We start from the raw sequence: 26,597 nt of genomic DNA on the forward strand, positions 1-26,597 counted from the left end.
TATGAAGCTACTCTGCAAAGTATTAGGGGGAAGAGGTGGGAGGGTCATCCTTAAAACATTCTTCACTTAGCTGATTTGACTTTGACTGAGGTTTGTTGTGTCTAATTTTCGTTCCAGTAAAAGCTGGTGGGATGCGAATTGTTCAGAAACACCCACACAATTCTGATGCCAAAGAAGAAAAAGATAAAGATGACCAAGACTGGGAAACCAGCAGGTGAGCGTTTTTATTTGATGCATGTGCTACAGTGAATTTCCACAACTTTGAACCTTATCACTAATTTATTTTCCTTGAAAATAGCAAACCAAAGATACGGGGTTTTTTGTATCAGAAAATTCATTTTAAACAGTAGCAAGTGACACATTCCTTGAAGAGATCTGGGGAATCTGGGAATTTTTACCTTGCTGCACCTCCTTTAAATGATCTTACCAGGTAAGAGGTCAGAGAGAAAAAAGTACATTTAAAGTAAAACATCAGCTTTCCTAAAGCTTCTGAACATTGTTTCAGACTGTGCAGAAGCATTTGGAGGAAGCACTAGGCTGTCCGTCTGTGTACGAGGTGATCTTCCTTCTACCTCTTGGCCAGTTCTCCTCTCTCTGAGGTATTTGACAGTATGATGCTTTTAAAAGACAAGTAAAAACAAATGCTATCAATATTATCTGCTTTTATTTTAGGTGGGAATCTTAACTGTTTTAGTGGTGAATACCAAAACAGCAGTTGCTTTGCAGTTTTAACTAGATTTGTCAGGTAACTGCTGTGTAGAAATAAAAGCAGGGAGTTTCAATAGACTGTTGCATTTCTGTTCACACAAAAGCCACCTGGTTTTCTGCTAGCTTTTGTGCTAGCTGTTTTTCTTTGTAGCCAAGACTATTTACCTGAAATCTTTATGTACTAGCTTAGTGCATGGGTTTGTCCTTGCTGTTTGCTCAAGGCAAAAAAACCAACAACAGAGTGCTATTCATGTGCTTTGGTAAGTAGAGTGACTTACATGATGGTTTTTTTACCTGTAAAACAATGGTAATAAGTATTGTGAAAGTGTCTGTATAAATAAGAGCAAGCATGTTTATTTACTAAATCACAACTTGAATAGGAAAAACTTTTATGAAAAGAGAACAGTAATTAAAATTAAGTGAAAGGCCAGAAAATGAAACTTGCTATAATTTCTTCATTATAAAGTTGCTCATCTTGTATTTCTGCACAGTAGCATGCAAGCTGGAAGAGGGTCTCCATTGCAGTTAAGTTTTACTCAAAGGAAGGAATCATGTCTTCTTGTTAGTTTAAACTTTGCTTGGGGATACAAGCAATGAAGATGTGTTTTTAATGAAGATGTGTTACGTAGCTGTTTACTCTTACTTCCTTGGCATGTCAACCTCATGGCAAGGGAATTTCATTAGGATGAGACTACTTCTTATGCCTGTTCACAGATCAAAACCTCCATTACAGTATAGCCATCTGCTTTACTTCTTTCTTCAAACAAGATTATAATTTTCCATGCTTACTGAAATAGCGCAGGGAAAAGTTAAATTTTAACCTTGATATGTGTGGCTGTGTCTGCTTTAGCAGATGCTGTGGCACATTAGAAGCAGATCTGTAGACAGTGGTGAGGACTTCATGTTCATATTGTGTGTGTTTTGGAGATCATTTAGTCTGGTTGTATGGACTGAAGAACCAATCCTAGCTGGCGTGGCTTAGTAGTCTCCTTGGCCTGCCTTCTTCCAGTTCAGCATCATCTGCTGGGAGTCCAGGTCAGGTGCCCTGAGACGAATGCACAACACAAAACAAAGCCTGGCAAAAAGAACGGTCTGTAGAGAGAGTGCACTTTGGATTCTGAGATGCTAACAAATACACACTGTGTATTAGTAGTGTAAAGCAGATCTGTGAGCAATCTTTGTGCTTTAAAGGTGGAGGAGGAAGTTTAATGAAGTCTAGAGCTACCTTATTAACTAGGCAATAGTTAGCTGTTGTACTGCATAAAATTGAATCCCTTGGCCACCCGATAAGTTTATTGTCAAAATATGCATTTAAAGTGCATTCTTTGCTTTATATTTCTTGCAGAGGATATGTTATTGGTCTGTATTAGGCAGTGGTGCACACAGTTATTCTTGAGCTTGTATATTAATACAAAAAGCATTGGTCTGAACTTTTTATTTGATTTAATCCTCTTGAGAAATAAAGTGGCAGGAGTGATATGAGGAGCATAGTTAGATGGGAATCAGCATGAATTATAAAGCAAAACTGTAAGTTTGTTTTACAGGTCTGAGGGAAGTTGTTTTCCTGGTTGAACTGTAAAGTATCTGTCTGTGAGGGGAAGGGCTTAATGTGCCTTTTGTAGGCTCCAGTGGGCATACTTGTAAAGCTCCAGTGGCTGAATGAGCTATAGATGGAGCAGAAAGTTGTTTAGCCATAGACAGGACAAGCAGACTCCACAGGCCATAGTGCATAAAGTTATTGTTAATCAAAATTAAAGTTTGCAGCATGTCAACTGATTTTGTGCTGAAAAGTGCAGTCCCCCGGAGTTTCTGTGTCTGCTCCTGGTGATTCAGCATCTACTTCTAAAACGCTTTGATTTCTGATGTGGAGGGAGGTTCATCAGGAGATGGGGACAGGTTAACCAGGGGCAGGAGAGGAGACCACTCACAGTCTGTTCTGCTTTCTCTGGCACCAATGTATATGTACTTTTTGTCTTTGCTAGTTGGTATTTTATGTCCTTTTGCTAAATACATGCGGAGACATAGATGTTTTAACTTCCTACTCGTGCGTCTTAGTCTTGACCATTTTAAGGTAGTATTGTTGATGATGCAATCTCTACTCCCTGTTGCATTCAAAGTCCAGAGAAGCAGCCTTTCAGGCAGTTTGTATCAGGTGATGTGAACAGCTGACAGTGATGTGAGAGAACATTACAAAACAGAGAAGAGTAATTTGTATGTGTGAAGAGGGAGGGTATGATGACTGAGTGATTATTTTAATCTCATTGCAAGCTTAGTTGAGGACAGATTAGTGGAATTGGCAGTAAATCAAGGCAGAAGTTACTGAGCTCTCCCAGTGTTCCCAGGGAGCTCTGAGAGCACTTGTCCCTCCCACAGCCACACAAATCTGAGCAGCTGCTCAGCAAGAAAGCTTTCAGCTGGAGTTCACAGAAATGTTAGTGGCTTCGGAGACAGCTGGCATTGTGTTTGCAGTGTACTTGCAGAAAAGGCATTCGGTCAGTGTTTCTAGTGTTAATGTAAACAAAGCTGATGAAGGTGAACACCCCTGAAGCAGCTAACTGTGCTGTGATAAAGATGATTTTAAAGTAAATTCACCAGGTGTATCTTATATGACATTTGCTTTTCTCAGCCGTTTAGCAGTGTGCAATCCAGTTTCTGTAATGTACTCTGCAAAGCATTTTACTCAGTTCTGATTCCTAAAATAAAATGGTGTGACAACCTACCATTTTATGAAATGGTAGGCTGACTTGTCATAGTGGTGATTTGTGATTCCTTAAAACAGTATGTGGTAAGATGAATTTACAAAAATTTAAACTTTTCCTACAAGGCAGTTCTCAGCCTTGAGCAGTAGTGGAGATAATTTTGTATGTCTGGTATAAATACAGTTTTACTTAAAGATGAGTTGCTGATTAAGTTTATGTAGAGAAGACTCAATGAAAGAAGGGAGAGGTTGCATCATTTGGTTTAGGTCAACTAAAAAATGTGTGGCATCCAAAGCCAGTGGCACCACTGTAGTCAAGATGTCAGTGGTGAACCTGACTGTGAGCTGAGGTCCTCAGCCCACTTGTTCTTCAAGATGAGGTGATTTATCAGCCTGGCTGGAGATAGATACTGGCTGGATGAACATCTGATGTTACTAGTTTTCTTACATTTCTGTAATTGTGTGAGACTTGCATTGATTTGTTTTCTAGGTATGGTTGCAGTTTGGATTGACTGATAGTCATATTGATGGCTGCTGGAAGGTTGGTTTTAGTGATGCTAAGTGATGATGAAACGTATAATTAGGAGTAGGGTTGTGAATAGAAACCATCATTTTTCAGGACTGCATGTTGTCATAGAAAATACTTGGAATAAGTAGGCTACTCATAGTCATGGGCGGTATTAGAATGCGTGTTTAACTGAGATTTGCAATACTACACTCACTTCTGTGCCAGCATCTGACTTGAGCCATAATAAATACTCCTGAAAGACAGATAATTTGAAGTGAGAGTTGCTTGTTCAGTTTTGCACAAGAGCTTAATTAATTGTCATGCTGGGAGCTCAAGAAGAAACTATAATTACATACCAGCATCTGGATGTTTTTTTTTTTTTAAATACTTAAAGCAAATTTCTGGCTCATTTTGTCTTTTAACAAACAGTAAACTGCATAAGCTTTAATGTCTAAAGACTTCTCTTTTGTTATGTTTATGAAACAAAGTGGATGATTACAGAGATATAATTACTGGATATAAATGCAGTAGAGTGGCTTCTCAGTGTACTTATGTAAATTTTGTTTTGTAACTTAAACTTACCTGGAGATTGTGAATCCAGCATTCTCTCTGACTTTCCCATTGCTCTAGAAAGAATAAAATATGCAGCCTGGATTTTACTTCGGTTTGGAATGTGGATATGGACCCTAGCCATATTCTTTGGGTAAAAGAAAAAAAATTAAGAGAATAATTTAGAATGTGGTGACTCAAAGGCAAAATCAAGCTAATGATGCATGCAGATGTATGTCAAAGAGCCAGTCTCAGTACTTACTGAGTTACATGGTGAGAGTGGAGTTCTCAAAGGCCCCTGCTATCCTTCGGGTATCTTTCTGTGTTATGTTTAAAGTCTGAATATGCTAGTTAAGGTGCTCCTGCTTTTTTTTTTTTCTCTTAAAAGTGCAATGGGAATCTAAAAAACTTAGGCTACAGGTATATACTTTCATTCAAGAGTAAATTTTATTTCCTTTCCCTTGCTTCATTCTGTTGCAATTGACAAAAAATAACCCACAGGCATTATCTCCCTTTTCCTTTACCACTGAAGGTTCTGCTGTCTTTGAAAATATATTTATTTTTTGCCTTGTAAGAACGCTTGTCCAGACTTCTGACAGAATTTTAAAAACTTTAAGTAGATTATGTAACTAAGCCATTAGAGCAGGTTTGTAGGCTTGTTTACACCCAAAATATTGAAATGCTTGAAAAAATTTTGACTTTTTGTATTTCACCCTGTTTTTCTAGTTATTTAGTTGGGGCAGAAACAATAGTCGAAGTCCTGGCCCTTTAACTTGGGAAAAGCTGTCCTTCGGAACAGCCGAGCCCTGAGAAATAATGTCCAGCACTCAGCTTCCTTGTACACAAGTCCTGTAGGAGGTAGTTTCTGTCATGAAGATGGTACAGTCCAGTTAGTTCTACTGTTCTCTGTTGTAGAGACAACATGTGTTTGGCAGAGGAAAATCTTGAGAGTTCTAAGGGGAAAAAAATAGAGTGAGATACTTTTTAGCCTGTTAAACTTGGAAACTAAACTTCATGAGTACTTCCATCAATACTCAGAGTGAATAGCCCGTTAGTGTTTCTCACATGTAGTTCACCAACATAAAGATGGAAAAAGACCTCTTTGCCTGTATTCATGCATCTATAAAACCAAAATGTTGGAAAAGCAAGCAAGTGTTGACTCAGCATGGTGGATATTTAAGGTAAAGAGACAGATTGGGACAGATAGGCTCCTACATCTTCTGCTTAAGTTTTTGGAGAAGAAATGTGCGGCTTTGGTGGGTAGAGGATTGACTGAGTCTCCCTTTCTGGCAGCAAGGCCACTTAAGTGTTGTCTTAAAAAGGTCCCTTTGCCTGTTGTGTGAGTGGAGGCAGCTCTGAAGGAGTGAACTATGTACAAGCATCTGTCATCACCTCTTTTTTCCCCTTTTTTATGAGCTGACGTGGCTTTACATAAACATAATTTTCACAGACTGTATATTGCCATTTTATGCTTGACCAAATAAAAACTTAAACTTGATTAAATGTGTGGATATAATGGATATGACTCATGAGGGTTTTTATTAATGTCTTTGGTCTTTGAACTCTCATTACTCTTGTGTGGAGCTTTGGAGGCAGCTGGTCTTTGAGGATGAAATGTCGCAGGGAAAACACAATGAAAAGCAACCTGGCTGTGAACACCATGTTTGCAGTTTCTGGCAAAGTTGCAAACTGAAGCAACTGTTGGGCATTAGCCCATTATCATACCAGATTTTGGGTTGGGTGTAACTTTTTCTTTGCTTGGTTCAATATTCCAAAGGCTAAAAGGATGTCCTGCTGGCAGAAGAGCTGTAAAAAAATTGCAACTATAATTTTCTAATATCATTAAGCAGAATACAGAACATACCGTAGTCAGGGAAATAGCTTCCTACCTTCTCCAAAACATCTTTTTCTCCCAAAAGATTCTGAGCTTAGTGTTTTTTGGTTTTGTTTTGTTTTTTTTTACTTTCTTCTCATCTTTATTATTTTGGACTTAAAATTCACTTCACAGTTACAGGAATAGCTTCTTAGGTTCATGCTCCTTTATATAAGTGATACTGCCTTCCATGCATTTTCCCACCTCTATTCATCTTTGTGTCTTCATCTTTTGCATAGTATTTTTACAGTTAGCAGATGCTCAAGTCTACTAAAGTTTATGTATGCATAATTTGTTTAATTGTGAAACCAAAACCCAATATTAGCAATTTTTATGTGATTTTTCAGGACAGTACCATCTGCAGATGACTAGTTACTGGGAGAATTAGCAAATTAGTTGCTGTTAACTGTGCTGAACCATATAAAATGTATATACCATTATAGATTTAAATATAAATGCAGAGAATAGTGTCTATAATATTGATTTTTAAATATGGAACTACTGTAAGGCAAAAAAAAGAAGCTGTGAATATCTCCATTTAAGAAGGGAAAATATCTGTGAATGTAGGGAATGGAGAAAAAGCTAGATAAGATTATGAATGAAACATTTTCCTACAGTAAGATGTGAGTTGTCTGAAAGACTGTTCCATACTTCCAGTATTTCTTGATGATTGAAGCAGGAAGTTGATAAATCCATCAGTGTAAGTGCTAGTTATGACATTATATGGATAGCTCTCTTCATATTCCTGAAGTACTGTGTGCATGTGTGAGAGAACTAAAAAAGATCTGATATTTCCCCTCCCTCAAAGTGAATAGCAGATATGCCATACAGCTCAGCGAGAGTCAGGTTTGGTCCCAAAGAAACATATGCTGTCTTAGAAAATTAGCTGGAAAGCTGAGTTGAATTGTCAGCCAAGCTGGTGTAAGAAAAAGATTTTAAAAGAATTAAAGTCTATAATTTCTGTGTGATGAGGAGAGTGAGAAAAGCTTAGGCATATGTGAGAGGAAAATGGATGGGAAGTAGTATCTTATAAGTAGCACAGTTGAGTGCAGCATTCCGCATCTGTATGTAAAAGTAAAATAGCTTAAGCTAATAGCTTGCATGGTGGCATTTTGCTTTGTGCTTTTCTCTTGATATCTTTCTAAATTATTGCAATGTGTGGGATGAAGGTCATTGTGCCAGTTTGAAGGCACAGATGATGTTGGAACAAATACTACATAGGCATTATAAAGCACAAAAATTTTCAAAGCCAAAAGTATAACGAAATCATTTTTATTATGCCAGCTAAGCCCAAATCTCTATTATTTAGGTGTTCAGTAACACTGAGAACATTTCTAAAGCTAAAGGTATGGAATTCTAATAGAAAAAGCTGCCAGAGGACCAGATGCTCCTCATTTATTTAGTCAGAAACCTATGTTTGAAGAGAAGTCACTGTGAGCTGAAAATGAGTAGGAGGTGTGCGAGATTGACACTGTGTGCCAAGGAGGGGGATCTAGTTTTTCAAGTAGCACTTTTCTCTCAAGTTTCTTCTGCCTCAGCTGCATCAGGCACCAAACCTTGAAGCAGTTTAGTACTAAAATAAACTTAGAATTATCCTTTTTTAACTGTCACCTGGACAAACAGGAGGGAATTTCACTTGGTTGCTCCCAGGAGCAGCCATTGGTACTAGAAGCAGGAGATACATGAGAGATAATTCAGGACAGCACTGAGGACATTTGTTATTATCATCAGAGATTTGTTTATTCTGCTGTAGCAGCTGATAGTGCTGTTCATTGAAACACAGTACTTAATGGAAAAATGTTGGCTGAAGTAGGCTTGCTGCCTTCTGATTTTGTGGTAACATTTCAGTGAGTGCATCTTGGTCACAGACATCCTGTTAAACAAATGACAATTAGTAAAAAAATACTTCAGCAACATTCACACAAATCTTACTTCTGGTGAGTTTCAGATTCTCTGGGACTCATTCCTTAGAATATATGTAACATGATGAACCTGGCTGGGGCTCTTAATGTGTTCAAAGAAGAGCTGGCATTGTTGCTCTGGGGTACAATCAAAGGGGTTTGTTCTTTTTTTACCTAATGATCTTAAAATGTAACTTTGTTTTCTTTTTCAGAGTTAGAGCTATAATTAAGTACTAGTCTAGCTCTCAATTTTGGAGAAACTTGAGGCATGCTTCATCTAGCACCACATACTGCAGTACTTAATCAGACAGTCCCAGAGTCCCAGCGTGTTGATTTCACTGGTGTAATCATAGAATGGATTGAGTTGGAAGGGACCTTAAAGTTTGTCTAGTTCCAACGCACCTGCATAGGTAGGGATGCCTCCCACTTGATCAGGTTGCTCAGAGCCTCATCCAGATTGGCCTTGAATGCTCCCAGCGATGCGGCTTCCACAACTTCCCTGGGCAACCTGTTCCAGTGTCTCACCACCCTCACACTAAATAATTTACTCCTAATGTCTAACCTAAATCTCCCCTCTTCCAGTTTTGATTCATTACCCCTTGTCCTGTCACTACATGCCTTTGTAAAAAGTCCCTCCCCAGCTTTCCTGTAGGCCCCATCCAGGTACTGGAAGGCTGCTATGAGGTCCCCCCAGAGCCAGCAGGTGGGCTCTCCCTTCCCCAAGGCTTGAGGTATTAATTCACACCGAGTTACGGTTGATTTGTGTGGAGGGAAGGTAGCATTAAGCTTGCAAATGATGATACTGCTGACTGTATGAGTGAGTTCAGCGTGTCTTCTCAAATTGCAAATTTCACTCTGGGGAAAAGGACAAATACAGAGGACTGTATTTAAGACAGAAGCACTTTGGTTTTGGTACTTTGCAGAGCTGAATGTTTGTCATTGCTTCCCAAAGCCTACTCTAAAGCCATCTTTTTTGATTCAAAGTTAAAAATGCAGACCTCCAGGTATTACAGTGGAAGAGAGAGACAGTTTTTTGCTAGAACAGCTTAAGTTGTAGTCTTGAGAGCATTTGGAACTACCAAAAGTCTTCAAAATAATCAAGTGAGCAAAATTTCAGTACTAAATGTGTGCATCCTTGTACACCTTAAATGTTGATAATGAGTTTCATTGTCCTCCAGTCCTGACAGTCACTCCTGAGACTGTAACCTTGTATTAGCATTTATAATGTGCATTGATAAACTGTGTTTACTGTTTGATGGTTATTAGGAGGATGAAGATTACTTTGCGATACTTATGAAAGCTAGATTTTATTTTTTAATACTTTGTTCTTGCATGCAACATATTAGCATATTTGCTAACATGCAATGTGTTATTGTTGCTATTAAGCAACTCTGTTTCATGCAATGAATTAGACTTTTGACTTTGTGGGACACTAATGAGTTAACTGACAGTTAATATGAAACCCTGTTTGGCTTATTTGTTAAAATGTTGCTTTTTTATTGGAGGTGATGGAATGAAATTTCAGTACACTAAGCTGAGTATTTTTACACTTCTGTGATTCTTCTTTTATTTCCGGGATAATGCTAACTTGTGATTCTAGAAAAGTGTATGTAGCTATGTGTATGCTGTTTTATATCAACAGTGGCACTAATAACATTACTGCAAATTTTTCCACATAAGGCTAGTTAGAAGGCTTTTGACTAAATGAAATTTATGATTATTATTTATTGCTTTGAAAACTGCGGTAAAATTACTTTTCTGTTTTCAGACATTACACAGTTCTGTTTCTGCTGGTGTGTTTGAAAGATTTTATCCTCTCTTCAGTTTACAATGGGGAAAAAAATGCCAGAACTTCAAAAGTTTCTATGGAGTGGAGCTTCATGTTTGTTGTTTTCTCCAAACATAGGCCTTCTGGCTGATAATGCTGGCTGTTCTGGTTCCTTCCCTGTATTGGGATGATTTGAATGACCTCTAGATGGCTTTGAGGTTAATACTACATTTTTCCTTTATATCTTGTAAGCAAGCACAATTACAGAAAACTTGCAGTCCTGCTGATGTTTTATTTATTCCTGCTGCTGCCCTTTTGAGGATCTCTCTTTATGACACCCTGTTTCCTTGTCTTCATGTTCTTTTGTGCTGTGTCTTACCCTTGAAATTTTTTCTGTATTAGTGATTGCCAGTTGTCCCCTTCCTGTTGTATTTTCCTAAAATTACCTTTTTTTTTCTGAAGAGTTCTAATATTGAGAGGCCACTGTATATATGTTCCTCCTTCTATGCAGACTGACTAACAGCTTTGCTGGTCTGATGATCAGAACTTGGCTTTTTTATATTTTCCGTGTCAGACTGAGAAATAAAAATGGTGTTTAGGAGCTGCATATGTCTAATAGAAATAAGTAACAGTCATATGTATGTTTTAAAGCAGTGCTGTATCGTTTTTGTGTTTGTCTGTTCCAGTTTCTCATCCTCAAAAGGGTCTCCTGCTGTATACTATGGTAACTCAGAGTAACGAGGGATCTTGTTGGCATTTTTTAAAAATCTGTGCATACCAAGTAGGCTAGAACATTATATTGGTTTTAGTGCTTTGGTAGTTCTTTCAGGTTTTACTACCTTTTGCTGGGAAGAGAAAATTTGCCATTTTGATGCACACTGTTATCCCCCCACCAATAGGAGGAGAAAGGGAAGATAATTGCTCGCAGTTAATGCACCAGCTTTAATCTTCCTCTCCAGCATTTTTTTTACAATGTGTATAGGTTTATTAGCTGATAGCTTAAGACACTGTATATAGTTCATACTTCTCCCTGCCTGTTGCCATGCTTCTGATAAAATAAAGAACTATTAATACAATGAAGGAAAGGGGGAGTTGTAAACTCATTATAGTCCTTTCCTTCCTCTTCTTTTCTAAAGAATAAGAATGGCTATGCAAGGCCAGCATGAAGCTCACTCTGTCCTCGCCTGCTGGTGCAGTGCTCCCAAGCAGATGGTACTTTGGGACAGTGTACAAGAAGGCCTAGTGTAGAATGAGCCTGATGAACTCTCCCCACATCCAGCAATCCATGTAACTGCTTAGAAACTTGCTAATCATATGGAATTACGGCCAGTGGACCTGGTTCCTTTATCTCTGAGCCTCTCTTGAGCATACGTACATTTCTCACCTTGATAATCATCCTCCTGTGGAGGTAGCACCACAGTCTATAAATAGTTTGTGCTGCAGAAAGTGGTTTCTTTTTGCTTGCCTATTAACTTTTTCCTGTGCCCTCCGAGTCTTAAATACTAGTAAGTAATGAATAACTATATTTGCTTTACCTTCTCTCCACTGTATGTTTTTCCTCAAGTTCTCTTCTTTTTGTTTATTTCTGTGGTGGGATAACTAGAATTGCAGTGTGCAGGGTAGAAGCATACTGCAGATTTACATACTAGCATAGTTCTGTTTTTCTGCTTCTTTTCCTTCTCTTAATTGTTGTGGTGTTCCAGCTGTCTTTTTAACTGTCTTCAGGGTATTTAGCTGCTGATTTAAAAAATCTTCTCACGGTGATTCCAACGGTTGTTTTTGAGTTAATAACTGTTCTAGAGGCCATCATAATACATGTACAGTTAGAATTGTTTTTCCCAAAGTGTATATTCTGCATTTATCAAGGTGCCATCTTTCTCTTTCACATTATTGTTCAGTCATTCCTCTGAGATCGCTTATAACTGTATACATCCAGGATTTTTATCCTGAATAATTCACTAACATTAGCCTATATTGCCATCTCACTGTTTAGGCCTCTGAGATTTCTTGCAGGATCACACTGATAACCTACATCATTAGGATATTTTATTTATTTATATGCTTTATTTTCAGTTACTGATCCTCAAGAGTATCTTCTACCATATCCCATGGTAATTCAGTTTTATTTAATCAGGGGCCTTGTTTGCAGTTTTGGAATTCTGCGCATACCAAATAGAGTGAAGGTTTTTTCTTCACTTGATCATTCATTCCGTTTTTAATACTATTTGCATCAAATATTTAGCCAAGAGATGTAATTTCTTTTGGGGGTAACTTTACAGTACTTTTACCTTGAAAACCTTGAAAAACATTTTCTCTCTAGAAGAATCTGAGCTAAATTTTCCTAATACTGTTACACTCACTAAGAGGCATACAAAAGTATGCAAACAAAGGAATTAAGTAATAAATTCATATGCTGACTCTTAATTCAGCATTCACATTGCTGAAACAAATTAACTTTATTTGCTTGGCTTTAATATTTCCTTTTCTAAGTTTCTTCTTTGTACATTTTAAGAGAGAAACCTTAGCAAGTAAATAGCTTTGTGGGATGTGACATTCATTTGTTTTTATTTAATCTTAATTGTGTTACTGCAAAATGAGGTAATGTGTCCCATCAAATGGGAAAAAGTGTCAGTAGAAAGACCCTAACAGCAAAATTTCTATCAGAAGTCATCTTAGATTTTCACAGCATTTGTAATTATGTTTGCTAACACTGGAGTTACTGAATCTTCACAGTTGAAGTGTTCAGTCTGCCATAATTTCAGTGCTTGTTACCATGAGATTCCATAGCCCATCACACCTTTCAGTAGAGAAGGCAGTGTTGGGCCAAGCATTAGGATTTGACTGAATAAACAAAAGCTGTATCTGTGGAAATGGTACACATGTGACTTCATATATGCAAACAGTGAAAGCACTGATTGATTTGAGTGACTTTAACAAGGAAGTAAACAGTGAATTTTTCAAGTCTGCAGGTGTTGCAGAGCTGTTTTGCTTAGTTAAATGTCCTAGCAGTGGTGAGGAACTCCAGAAGGACATCACTAAACTCTACAAGCAGTAGTTTTGGATTACAAAAGCCACTGGAATGATAATGGAAGGTAGTTTGTTGAGGGCTACTAAATACAAGGACACAGCCTCTGGCTTGGAAAGTTCCCAAACAGCAGATATCTGGAGAGTGCTCTTAGGAGTACCCTTCTACATCCTCCATCCTCATCTCCTTCCACATGTTCACTGCTGCCCACTGAGGGTCAGCAAGGTAAGTGTTCTCACACTGTACAACTAGTTGTAGACTCAGTTAATGTTAAGATCCATTGCCATTTCAGTGGAGACATATGTGTGTTGGGAGGAAATAGTGAACTCATGAAAGATTTATGTATTGAAAGTATGAGTAAGTACCTGGGAATCTGCCTTCTCAGTGACCCTGGTTGCATTAGGTAATCATGGAGGCAATCCTTCTGTACTGCTGCAGTACTTTTCAGAATGTTTGTGGTTGATTTTTAGGGACTTGAACAATTGCAAGCCTGCATCACAGCTCCTTCTAGGAAGGGATTTTAAAACTGAATTCTGAATTATTCTAACAAGTTACTGCTTTTCTTAATTCTGTTGTAAGTACTATTAGTAGGCTAGAATCTAGTGATGTCAACAGGCCTGCTTCCATAGCCTTAGATGAGGATCTGGTCTCTGTAGCCTATCCCTGTTTAGTCTGTAGCAGATCTGTAGGCATTATAGCAGACTCAGGGAACAACTCGAAGGAAGTGCTATTCTCTGGATTCACTGTTGTTGCACATGATATTATTAATACCTTTAATCTTACAATATTCCCTAGGCAAAAGGGCCAGAGAAGTTGTAAATCTAACTGCTCAGACTTAACCCTGGTGCTGTTTACAGTACCTCAGGAAATCTTTCCTGTCTGGATTCTCAGTGTTAGTCTGGGGAGGGGGAATTCAAGACGTACGTATAAATTTGTTTGCTTTGGTTTGCTTTTGAAGATTTGATTGCCAAGGAATGCTTCCAGTTAATTTTTGGCATAGCAGTATATGAGTTAGCATCTTAACTCTCCTTGACTTTGCTTAGATTTATGTACATCATATTTAATATGTGGCAAAAATTGGATATGATCAGTTGTTTTCTGGTTTCTTTGGACTACAGTCATGGGCATAAACACAGACTGAGCATTTCTAGCATGTACAAGAAAAGAATGAAAAGCAAGGAGAGAGAAGAGCCTTGATTTATACATTTTTCAGTTTGATTTTTTTCTTCTTAAGATGAAGGGAGATAAGAGTTACAGTGTTAGTTGATTCATGATCTGCCAAAATCATTTTGACTAAAAGTAGGAAAAAAGCCACACCTAAAAAAAACCAACCCAAAAACCAAAGCATGTTTTAGCTTTTGAAGTATGGAAAAGGAAGGAAATGTAAGAGTTTTCTAAAAAAATAATTTTACCACAAACCTAGCAGGAATTTTTCCAGTTGAAAACTGAGAAAGCAACTCGGTAAACATAGATGAAAAATTTAAGTGCCACATGTTAGTCTAACTAGCATAGTCTCTGCGAATAAATTCTAGTGAGACTAGTCAATCTTTGGATACATGTCAAGAAATGGATGGTTTCATCTAAAATTTTAATTTGGTTCTGAGCATCCATCACTTACTTTCACTTGCCTAAAGTAAACTGTTGGAAGAGATGAAATATCACTGTATGGGAAGAAGCCTGAAAAATCCCTATGCAGAGTAGAGTTGCCTTAATTCAGTGTGTAGTACTTGATGCTCATTACTTTTCATTTCATACTTGGTGATGAGCTTCTCTTCACCCCCCTGCGCTCCTGGTGTGATAATTTTCATTTAAAATGCAAGTCTACAGTCCATCTGCTGCAAGGCATCTTGAAATCATTTGGAAGTGATGTTGTTCTGGAGACAATGTCTTGGAAGAATTTGCATTTGGTAGAAGTAGTATTGGCAACATAAATACTGATTTCCGTGGTAGCATTTGCCAGCTGGTAATTACAAACAACCCTGAAACCTTCAGAACTAATGTCTCTCACATGCCCGCGCAGTAGTTGGGACCAGAGATACTCCTTCAGTGATGTTAAAATCTCTCTAGAGCAACACAAGCATTTCCTGAGGCAAGAAGAGTCTTCTGAAAACATGTGCTTCTTAATCTCTTTGTATGTAGTAGTGCTCAACAAAATATTTTTTAGTTAATTTTCCAGCAGCTTTTGTAAGCCATACCCTCTTCTTGCTGAGTTTAGTGATGTTCTTCTGGAGTTCTTTGCCATTGGTAGGGTGTTTAACTGAGGGGCTGTCGGAGAAGTTGGTGAGTGCTGGGGGTCAGTGCTTGAGCTGCAGGTGATCCTCTGTTCTGGGAACAAGATCACAACCTGGCTCAAAGTGCAAAGCCGACCTGAAGCTGGTGGGTAGATCTGACTTAGGAAGGACCTGTCTGCTCACTTCAGTCTTCCTACCACCCTGGCTTGGAGCTCTCCCCCATAAGGTTGTGTAATAATTAGGTAATAATAAGGGTGTGTGTCCATTATTTTTCGTTTCCTAATGTTCCCTAGTCTTAACCAGTCCAGGAGTTGATGGCTAGGTGAGGGAGAGGCAAAACTGGCTGGCTGTTACTGCAACATAAAGGTAAGCCTCACAGAGTAGTGAGCCTTATTTCGGTTAATCTATGTGGAAGTTCACTTTTTTTTCTTTTTTTTTCTTTTTTTTTTAATTTAACACTTGTAGCTTTTCAGGGGAGAAAATTACTCTTGTTATTCTCTTAAAGCCTTTCAAGGAGGATAGCATGTTGTCAAAAGCAAGAGATCTTTTGGACTGGCCTTAAACTTGGACCCGGCTACAATATGAAAGCCTTTGCAGGGAACAATTCCTGTAATACAAAAATATTAAGTGTTACATTTATGGTAGCTATACTCAGCCAAAAGATATTGCAAGGGAAGTAGCAGGTGTGGCAGGAGTAGCTGCTGGAGGAAACGCGCAACCCTAGAGCACCCTGGCAGGGACAGGTGGTCCCCAGGGCAGCTGCCATCACAGTAGGAGAGGCAGTGGCCCAGGGCCAGAGCCCATCTGGAGAGAGACTTCATTGAGCTGGGATGGCAGGGGGCAAGTGCTAAAATGACATGGAAAAATAGTTTAAGAAAGCAAAAGTTTAAGAAAGCAAAAGACTTATTCCCAGAAGTCCACAGTGAAAGAGTAAAAGTCCACAGCTGCAAATGGCAGCAAGGCAAATTCTGACTAGACATAAGAAGGAGGAAACCTTCCATAGTGGTTCAACCACTGAAAAAGATGCCCAGAGCGTTTCACAGTCCTCGTCCTTGGAAATACTCAAAGTTGACACATCAAGGCACAGCAGTGTTGCCCCACTTTGAGCATGAGGTTGGACTGGTCACTATAAAAAGGCCTTCCAATTTAGATTATTCTGTAGTGCTATGGAGTAAGAAGGATTTAATAGAAGTATCAGTAAAGAATGTAGAGAGGTGTTGTGGTATGTTTATATTTACCGTCTTCCCTAACACAAGACTGGAACATCTGGTGAAAGTAGCAGGTAATAGAAGGAAGTATTTATCATGTGCCCTTTCTCAGGTGAGCTACAAAGATATCACAGAAGTTTTTTTGGTACATCTTGTAGCAGACTGACTGGTTCAAGTTTATAGAGAGAGGTTTTTTTATGATCACATACCACAGCAATGTGAGAACCCAATGAAAATTCCTTCAGTTGCACTGTAGTCTCTGCCTTCCCTAACAGGTTGAAACACTCCTGAGCAGCTGGCAGTCTGGTTATTCTCTGAAATATTCATGTGATACCTTGCCATTTTGCATAGATTCCTGTCTCTGGTAGGATAGTAGGGAGAGAAAGAAAGGTGGAGGTAGAGACAGGGTGCTGTCAGTGGAATGTGACAACTGGTAAAACAGTTAAATCTCTGTTCTGTAGTAGTAGTTCTGCCTCTGTTGCAAGCTGCACCTTGGAGCCCAGGCCATGGGTAACAAAGTTCTGTGCTGGTTAACTGACAAAATGACTGAAGTTGAGGCTGCAGCCAGAATGTGAATAAAACTCCTTCCCCAACTTCCACCAGCAAGGAGAAATTTATTGCCTGAGGTTATTGACAGAGTTTGAACCCTGTATTTACTCTCCAGGCCAGCTAGGTACTAGCTTGTAATGCTTTTGGATTTCCAGACTGTACTGCTCACCTTCTGACTCCAACTTAAGACACCTTCTTGAGGAGAAAAGAATTAAGAACTTTGGGGAGGGACAAAGCTGACGACTTCTTCTTCCGTCATGCTTCTGCAGAGGTGAATAATGCTGTTTATATGAGCTCAGTTGTGATTTAGACACTACAGCTATGTTAATTTATGATCTTGTCATAGTAAACAAAAGCAGCATAAATGTTTACTTCTGTAAGCAACCTTGGAAAAAAAATAATTCTGAAATCATAGAATCATTAAGGTTGGAAGGGACCTTAAAGATCATCAAGTTCCAACCCCCTGCCATGAGCAGGGAACCCTACCACTAGACCAGGTTGCACAAAACCTCGTCCAACCTGGCCTTAAAAACCTCAAGGGATGGGGCATCAACAGCCTGCCTGGGCAACACATTCCAGTTCCTCACCACCCTTATAGTGAAGAACTTCCGCCTAATATCCAACCTAAATCTCCCCCCTCTCAGTTTAAAACCATTACCCCTTGTCCTCTCACTATCTTCTCTGATGAAAAGCCCCTCCCCAGCTCTCCTCTAGGCCCCTTTCAAGTACTGCTATAAGGTCTCCCTGGAGCCTTCTCTTCTCTAGGCTGAACAGCCCCCACTCTCTCAGCCTGTCTTCATAGCAGAGGGGCTCCAGCCCTTTGATCATCTTTGTGGCCCTTCTGGACCCTCTCCAACAGGTCTATATCTTTCTTGTGCTGAGGGCACCAGAACTGTACACATTATTCCAGGTAGGGTTTCATGAGAGCAGAATCCCCTCCCTGGCCCTGCTGGCCACACTTCTTTTGATGCAGCCCAGGATGCAGTTGCTCTCTGGGCTCCAGCACACACTGGCGGCTCATGTTGAGCTTCTCATCTACTACCACCCCCAAGTCCTTCTCCTCAGGACTTCTCTCCAGCCATTCTCCCCCCAGCCTGTATTTGTGCCTGGGGTTGTGCCGACCCAGGTGCAGGACCTTGCACTTGGCCTTGTTGAACTTCATGAGGTTGGCACTGGCCCACCTCTCCAGCCTGTCAGGGTCCCTCTGGATGGCATCCCTTCCCTCTAGGGTGTCAACCACACAGTTTGATATCATCAGCAAACTTGCTGAGGATACTCTCAATCCCACTGTCCATGTCTCCAACAAAGATGTTGAACAGCACTGGTCCCAGTACTGACCCCTGAGGGACACCACTCGTCACCTGTCTCCATTTGGACACTGAACCATTGACCACAACTCTCTGGGTGCAGCCATCCAGCCAATTTCTTGTCCACTGAGTGGTTCATCTGTCAAATCCATGCCTTGTCAGTTTGGAGACCAGGATGTCGTGCGGGACAGTGTCAAAGGCCTTGCACAAATCCAGGTAGATGATGTCAGTTGTTCTGCCACCATCCAGCATCTCTGTAGCCTTGTTGTAGAAGGCTACCAGATTGGTCAGGCGTGACTTGCCCTTAGTGAAGCCATGTTGGCTGTCACCAATCACAAATAATGTTGGATTGTGTTTCCACCTGTGTGTGATCATTCAAGAGGAATTGCAGGCAGTTGTTCTTACACCCCAGGGGGTCAGTTTAGTTTTTATCCATGGGTATCTGCAGTGTTTACCACTCTGGGTAATACATAAAGAAATTATTCTAGGCATATTTTAAGGACAGAAAGCTGGCTTCAACTCAGTCCATGTGAGATGAGGTATTATTGAGGAGCCCTGCAAGGCAGTTGGGTTCCTGTTAGACACTTAGGATAAGCGGAGGTGTGGAGGTGCTAACTTTAAACACTTGTATTCCCCTCTGTATCCGCTTTTGCACTTAGGACCTTTTTCCCTAGTGCAGCAGTATCACCACTGAGCTACACATGTCTTCCTGCTGCTGTGTACTCCTGCTGAGAAGCTGTATTCAGTGCACAAGTAGAGTCATGTAATCATGCACTGGTTTGGGTTGGAAGGGACCTTAGAGAATATCTAGTTCCAACCCTTCTGCAGGGGCAAACACCTTCCATTAGACCAGTTGTTCAAAGCCCCATCCAGCCTGGCCTTGAATACTTCCAGGGAGGGGTCATCAGCAACTCCTCTGGGCAATCTGTTCCACAACTTATTTATGAAGTAAACTTCTGCATCTCAAGTTTAATTATGCCGCTACTCTGTGCAGGTATGTGTATTGGTTCTTAATTAAGTTCATGAACCAAACATGGAATTTTTGTTTAAATCTCTTAAGTCCTGAATTGTTTTGTTCTTCATTTCCTGGCATGCAGTAAACATAGCTTCTGGACTTCAGATTTCCCAAAAAAACAAGCAAGAGTGCTTTGAGGAGGTTATGAAAATCTGTCATACTGCAAACTTTGCCAGGTACTTTTGCACTTCCTGTGTAAGAGAACATAAGGTTGATCTGCAGGCTTAACAGGCTGGAAAAGTGCAAGTGCACGTGGGTTGGGGCAATTTCCAGGATCAGGACAGATATGGGGGATAAAGGGATTGAGAGCAGCCCTGCAGAGAAGGACTTGGGGGTACTGATGGATGAAAAGCTGGACATGAGTCAGCATCTGCTTGCAGTCCAGAAGGCCAAACATATCTTGGGCTGCATCAAAAGAAGCATGGCCAGCAGGTCAAGGGACGTGATTCTGTCCCTCTCCTCCCCTCTCGTGAGACTTTCCCTGAAGTGCTGTGTCCAGCTCTGGAGCCCTCAGCACAGGAATGGCATGGATCTGTTGGAGTGGGTCCAGAGGAGAGCCACAAAAATGATCAGAGGGCTGGAGCACCTCTGCTATGAAGACAGGCTGAGAGAGTTGGGGCTGTTCACCCTGGAGAAGAGAAGGCTCCAGGGAGACCTTATAGCAGCCTTCCAGTATCTGAAGGGACCTATAGGAAAGATAGGGACAAACTTTTTGGCAGATACTGTTGGAATAGGACAAGGAGTAATTGTTTTAAATTGAAAGTGGGTAGCTTTATACAAGGAATAATTATTTTAATATGACAGTAGTGAAACACTGGAACAGGTAGCCCAGAGAAGTTGTGGCTGCCCCCCTCCCTGGAAGCGTTCAGGGCCAGGTTGAACAGAGCTTTGAGCAGCCTTATTAAAGCAACTTTAAGATGTCGCCCATGGCAGGGGTGGATTGGACTAGATTATATTTAAAGCTCCCTTCCAACCTGAACCATTTTGTGATTCTATGTGTACAGGCAGTACTTACATTGTGCTCTGTTTTCTGGGGTCAAATTTCAGACCATTGGGTCGCTTAAAACAGTATTTTTGAAAGTCTAAGCAAAGAAATAATACTTACTGAAACACGTTTGACCTAGAAACTTGATGTCACTGTAAACAAGACCTTTGGAGGGTTTAAAAAGAAAGGCTTACAATACAATGTTTATAGTCTCATTTATGAATAAGCTATCATCCTCACAAAATGCAAGCCTCCATGTTAGATAGTAGGAATAAATTTCCTTATAATCAGATTCTGGTATAGTTTGCTTACTGTTGTGTATCTGACACCTCTTCATGAGGCAAGATGAGCTTGTGAACAAAAGAGAACGCTGGCTGATACTGAATTAAAAATAGCAGGTCTTCAAGGCTAATTTTGCTGGCATTTATTTTAGTGTTTCTTTTCACTTAGATATGGGAAGACAGCTGTCCTTCAGTGTCCTTGGTTTCTGCTAGCAACCATCAAGTGTACTCGTTATGTTACTTTGGTTGTTGTTGCTTGATCCTGGAGCCACTTTGTAGACCTCAGTTGCAAAAGGGTAAAAGCACAGATAGATGAGGAATCTGTCTGAGGATAAGCAGTGAAGCATAGAAGGTACTGTGCTTATTAATTCTCAGTTCCTCAGAAGTAGTCGTCATCCTCATTTAACAGGCTAATGTCGGAGAAGTTCTCTCTCCTATTCTGTTTGTATACATTATTAGCAGCTACACTAGTAAATGACAGGGACACCTAAGTACAGGTTTCATGTCTGCTTTTTTGGAAGGGGAGAAAATCTTCATTCTGTGTACCACCAAAGGGTAAGTTAGAGGTTTGCTGTGTTTGCAGTAAGATTTTTATGGAAAGACAGGAAGAGCAATACTACCTAACAGGAAAATAGTATCGTAAAAGCTGTATGTTTGATGGAGGAGGTATTTTGAAAGAGAAGAGGTATGTGTTTTAGTTAAATTAACACATGTTCTTTCACCAAGGGACTGCTTGTCAGGTTTAATTTGAAATGAAGCCAACTGTTAGTCTTACAGCTTGATGTGCTGTGGAACACGATGAATACATTGGTATCAAAATCGTTTTCAGTTCTATTATCTAACAGTTGTTTGATTTAATGAGAAAGGAAGAGCTGAAACATGCATGTTTTTAGGAACCGCTGCCTGTAAATTTTGCTTATGTAGAAATACTGCAGGTTTTTCTACTCTTTTTATCAAATGTTTAAAAAAACTGTTGTACTCTTGTTTCATAAACTTTTTTAATTATCAAAAGCATAAAAATGTTAGTTCAGGTGATAGGTTTATTCCTGTGTTTCTGGTCCTGTTAATGTTACCCTCCCTACTCTCGTGAATCTGGGACAGGGAGCAATCCAAATTCCCTAACTATCAAGATGTAGAACTAAAGCATTAATTTGCATTTTTGGTCATAAGAGATTTCATTAGAATCACTTGAACTTTAAAGAACTAATTACAAGCTTATTTTACAGTTGGATTAAAAGGATAGCAAGGTCACTTTCTCTGATCAAAGCAAAGACTGAAAAGAACTGCTTGGTAACTGGCATTGATGAACTTGGAACCAATTGTATAAATCATCAAAGTTTTATTGTTATCACTTCAAACTAGTGTAATTAGGCATTACCTTTTAGGCAGTCAGAGAATGCAGTTGGTTCTCTCCAAAATTAAAATCAGCTTGCCAAACACTCCTGTGAGACTGTCTTTGAAATAGAAAAGACAATAGTTTCTCAGGAAGGTAAGACTTCAGACACTGGTCTGGATTAAGTGCTGTCATTGTTGGCAGCTGTCTGTACTGCTGCCACCAGTTTCTTATCTTTGCTTTGTTCAGCAGTTGTTTAGATTTTCTGAAAAAGTGACAAGTCTGTCAGCTCATGCCTTGTGATAGTGGCCAAAACTGCACAAAAGAACCAGAAAGATTTTTAGTAAAACTTTCAAGTTAAGTTGATGCTTACATATATGTTGGCATTTGTTTCTTTCCCTTGTAATTGTGCTTTTTTTCTCTCTCTCTCTCTCTCTCTCTCTCTCTCCTTGTACTCTGCTGAGTGCTCTGGAGTGGTACTGGTTAGTGCCAGCAGGGAATTGTTTCACTTCCTGAAGTTCCTTTTTGATCCTGCAACACGAAGTAAACCAGTAGAGGATCCTGACTGTAGAAATAGCCAAGGACTAGCGTCTCCAGCCGTAATTAATCAGAGGTAGATAATAAGTGGAAGAATTAAAGATCCTGAGGGGATGATTATCTTTCTAGGACGAAGGGAGGTTAGGAGAGTAGGAGTAGGCTCTTGGAAGAAAATTCTGTAGTTGTCTGAAAAGATAATGGGAAGGTGGAGTTGTTTTAAGTGTGAGAGACCCAGGCTACACTAGATAGGGCAGAAAACTGAGTCAGAGGCCTACTGGAATTAATAAGGAGCTAAGTAGAAAGAAGAAGAGGAAGGAGGAGATCAAAATCAAGCTAAAAGTGAAATGGCAGAAGGGATTAAATTTGAGAAACAGAAGGAAGTGCAGGAAAGTGCATTTAGTTCTATTTCTCCTTCTCTTTTGTGGTCAGGAACTAGACACAAGAGGTTAGCAGAGTGTCCTTACCTCTGCAGTCCTGGCCAGTGTGGAGGATTGCAGCTCACTACTACTATCACTTTCCTTCTGGCTTAAGTAACTAAGACTCTCAGGGAATATAACAATTTACAAATCTTCATCAATGTCATGCAGTCTGTCTTCCCACTTTGCTTTTTAAAAGCAAACTTGCAGAAGATTCATCCCATGCAGGCTTGCCTTGCACCCCTTGTTAAAGTAATCTTCAGAACAAAAAAACAGCTATCTTCCTTTTCCTTACACTGCTGCAAGAAAGATTTCAGATAGCCAGAATAATACTACTAGGTTATACTAGGCTTGAAAAAATAAATCCACTTAACCTTTGTTGAGCTTTGGTGGTTTCCTCTAAAAGCAGGAGAGGTGTGGAAAACCTGTCAATTCTTTTAGATATGTTTGTGAATTTAATAATTTCAAACTTAAATTCCCTGAGTTATTAAACCATCACACGTAAAAAATACCAATCAGAAGCTTCATATGTGCAAAAATTGTCTTAAAGCACCAGTAAGACTTCAAACAAAAATCCCACTGAAAAAAAAAACCCCAAACCTAATAATTAGGGTTAAATGTGGTCCCATTGACATACTGACAGAATTTAGTTGCACGATGAGCTCTCAAGTTTTCTTCAGAACTTGCTTTAATTCACAGAATATATGCTGTCAAGCAGCTACTCACTCAACCTTTTATAATCCCCATTGAATTTCCTGTGCTCTAGTTCCTACTTATTACACTTCAGACATCTTTTTTCACAGCAGTTTCTGAATAATTTCCTTGTGGCCTTTTTCATGGTGTTTATAAGTAGTGATTCCAACATCAGTTTGTTTTTAAAACATTCTTAAGGTATGAAGAGTCTGAGTTTAATGTTGAAGTGCAGAGTGTACAATTCATTTGCTGGCCAGGTTGACCCTGAGACCCAGTCATACTAGAATATTTAGTTTGTAGGTAGCTTTTTGTAACTTCCAACCATAGCTCCTGTTGCCTTTATTTGCATTGATTATTCTGTCTTTGAATCTCAAGTTGAGCACCATAAACAAAAAAGATAGTCTGGGAAAAGTCTGTGTATGTGATTTGCTAAAAATAGCCTTGGTATTTTCTCTGGGACATCATTGGACTCCCTTAGTTCTAGAGGTTTTTCTCTCCTGAGCATTCCCTAGCTTATTTGATAAACTCTTTTCAACTGCTACAGCAAGGGTATCTCCTTCTGCATAACCCTCAGTCATCATCAGAGTTCTGTTGTGTCTGCTGAAGGAAGACAGGCTTATATGAGGGTAAAGTATAAAATAAATTAGTTGATCATTCAGTGCAATTTGTGAATTCTGTTTATTAGTAGACAATCTGAGTAGAATCATCTAAAATCCATTAAGTAACATCTAGTTCATGCACATGTTCATCTTCTATCAGTTTCACAGGCTTTTTCATTTCCAACAAGGTACATACCGTCTAGCAGAATTTTTTTTTTTACCGTGATACATGCTAGATGGGATTGTTATTTAATTTTGGAGATGGTTTCAGGTGTATGCTGATAGAAGAGGTAATGGTGAGGCTTCAGAAATCTCTCCACTGATTGCCGAGCTGGATGGGAAGAGATGAAGACAAAGAGCTGTTGATGAGATAAATGGCAGGAAAGTGATCACCATATGCTTTCTGCAGTCATTAGTGCTTTTCCTAAAGAGTTGCTATTGGTCCGCTACTAGAAACAATTACCAGGTGCAGATTGCCTGGTTTGAAGTAGAAGACTTCTAAGCTTCTTATAAACCATAGCATCTTAGGAACACATGACTGGGTCTCAGGGTCAACCTGGCCAGCAAATGAATTGTACACTCTGCACTTCAACATTAAACTCAGACTCTTCATACCTTAAGAATGTTTTAAAAACAAACTGATGTTGGAATCACTACTTATAAACACCATGAAAAAGGCCACAAGGAAATTATTCAGAGACTGCTGTGAAAAAAGATGTCTGAAGTGTAATAAGTAGGAACTAGAGCACAGGAAATTCAATGGGGATTATAAAAGGTTGAGTGAGTAGCTGCTTGACAGCATATATTCTGTGAATTAAAGCAAGTTCTGAAGAAAACTTGAGAGCTCATCGTGCAACTAAATTCTGTCAGTATGTCAATGGGACCACATTTAACCCTAATTATTAGGTTTGGGGTTTTTTTTCAGTGGGATTTTTACTCAAGGTTGTATTCAACCTGATCTTGAAAACATCCAAAGACGGAGGCTACACAGTCCCTAAGGGCAACCTGTTCTACTGCTTAACTGTCCTCATGGCAAGTTTCTCCTCACAGCCAATCTGAACCTCTGGTTTCAATTTACTCCCATTGTTTCTCACCCTGCAACCATGCGCTGCTGCTTAAGAGTCTTGCTCTTAGTTTTAACCTCTTTATAGGCATTGGCAGGCTGCCATTAGGTTTTTCAAAAGCCTTGGTTCCTACAGGCTGAACAAACCCAGGCTGAGCCTTTCTTTGCAGGGTGAATGATTCAGCACCCTGAGCATCCTGATGGCCCTCTATGAGCTCACTCCACTTTATTGATGTCTTATGTTGGAGGCCCAAAACTGGATGCAGTACTCTACATGTGGTCTAGTGAGTGGTCAGCAGAAGGGGATGATTTCCAACACGAAATACTGTTGGCTTTATATGCTGCCAGGGAAGATTCTTGGCTCATGTTCAGCTTGTTCACCAGTTCAGAAATGTAGTGTATTAGTTGCAAAACTGAGTTTGATCTCTTCTTCAGCTTCATTATCTTTAATCTGTATTTCATCACTTAGCACTGTGTTAAGTGTCTCTCCACTTTAGCTTCAGGTATCTTTAACCCTCACAAATCCCAATTTTTTTGTCTTTCTTGTTTTCATCTGTTCTTGCCTGGTCTGTCAATCTCATATTTTCTGCACTTATACCTCCTGGGATTTTCCTCTGTAAGAGTGTATATAGTAGAGACAACACAGAAGCAATGATGATAAAACAGCTGGTGTTTTATGTGTTCTTTTTGGGGGTATTGCTGCCTGAGGAAATTGCAGGAGAGTCCCCTTTAGCCCATGAAGTTTTCAGGAATCTTGTACAGGGTAAACTGTGTTTGCTCTGCCTTAGTATGTGCATAGCAGATAACGTGGAAGCACAAATGCTTTATCTACAAGCACAAATGGTGATCTCATTGCAGGGCCTTGGGTATTGTCTTCCTAGACTTCAGCAAGGCTTTCAGTGCTGTCTACTGTAAGGTCTTCGTAGAGAGGACACAATGAAGTGTGGGCAGGATGAGCTGATGGTGAGGTTCACGGAAGACTGGCTGAATGACTGGTCCCAGAGAGTGGTGATCAGTGGCATGAAGTCTAGTTGGAGGCCAGTAATTAGCAGTGTATCCCTGGGGCCAGGACTGGGTCTGGTCCAATCCTGTTCAACATCTTTATTAATGATCTGGGTGATGGGGTAGTGTACCCACAGCCAGTTTGCAGATGACATCAAACTGAGAGGACTGGTTGATACGCCAGAGGGTTGTGTCCAGTTCTGAGCTCCTTAGTACAAGATGGAGTCAGAACTACTGGAGACAGTCCAGTTAGTGAGGGGCTATGAAGATGATGGAGAGGCTGGAAGAGAGGTTGAAAGAACTGGGACTGTTTAGCCTGAAGAGGAGAAGGCTCAATGAGAGCTTATC

At 39.8% G+C, this 26,597-nt stretch overlaps 1 protein-coding gene across 1 annotated transcript in view; it reads left to right on the forward strand.

Moving 5' to 3' along the window:
- Positions 1-26,597, forward strand: part of DAP (death associated protein) — a 52,569-nt gene that overhangs the window by 6,692 nt on the left and 19,280 nt on the right. The window contains exon 2 of the mRNA XM_051611241.1: positions 118-214. Within this exon, the coding sequence (XP_051467201.1) occupies positions 118-214 (97 nt within the window). The remainder of the gene's footprint in view (positions 1-117; positions 215-26,597) is intronic.

The sequence above is a fragment of the Apus apus genome, chromosome 2 (genome assembly GCF_020740795.1).
Source record: "Apus apus isolate bApuApu2 chromosome 2, bApuApu2.pri.cur, whole genome shotgun sequence".
In the NCBI taxonomy this organism is placed as follows: Eukaryota; Metazoa; Chordata; class Aves; order Apodiformes; family Apodidae; genus Apus; species Apus apus.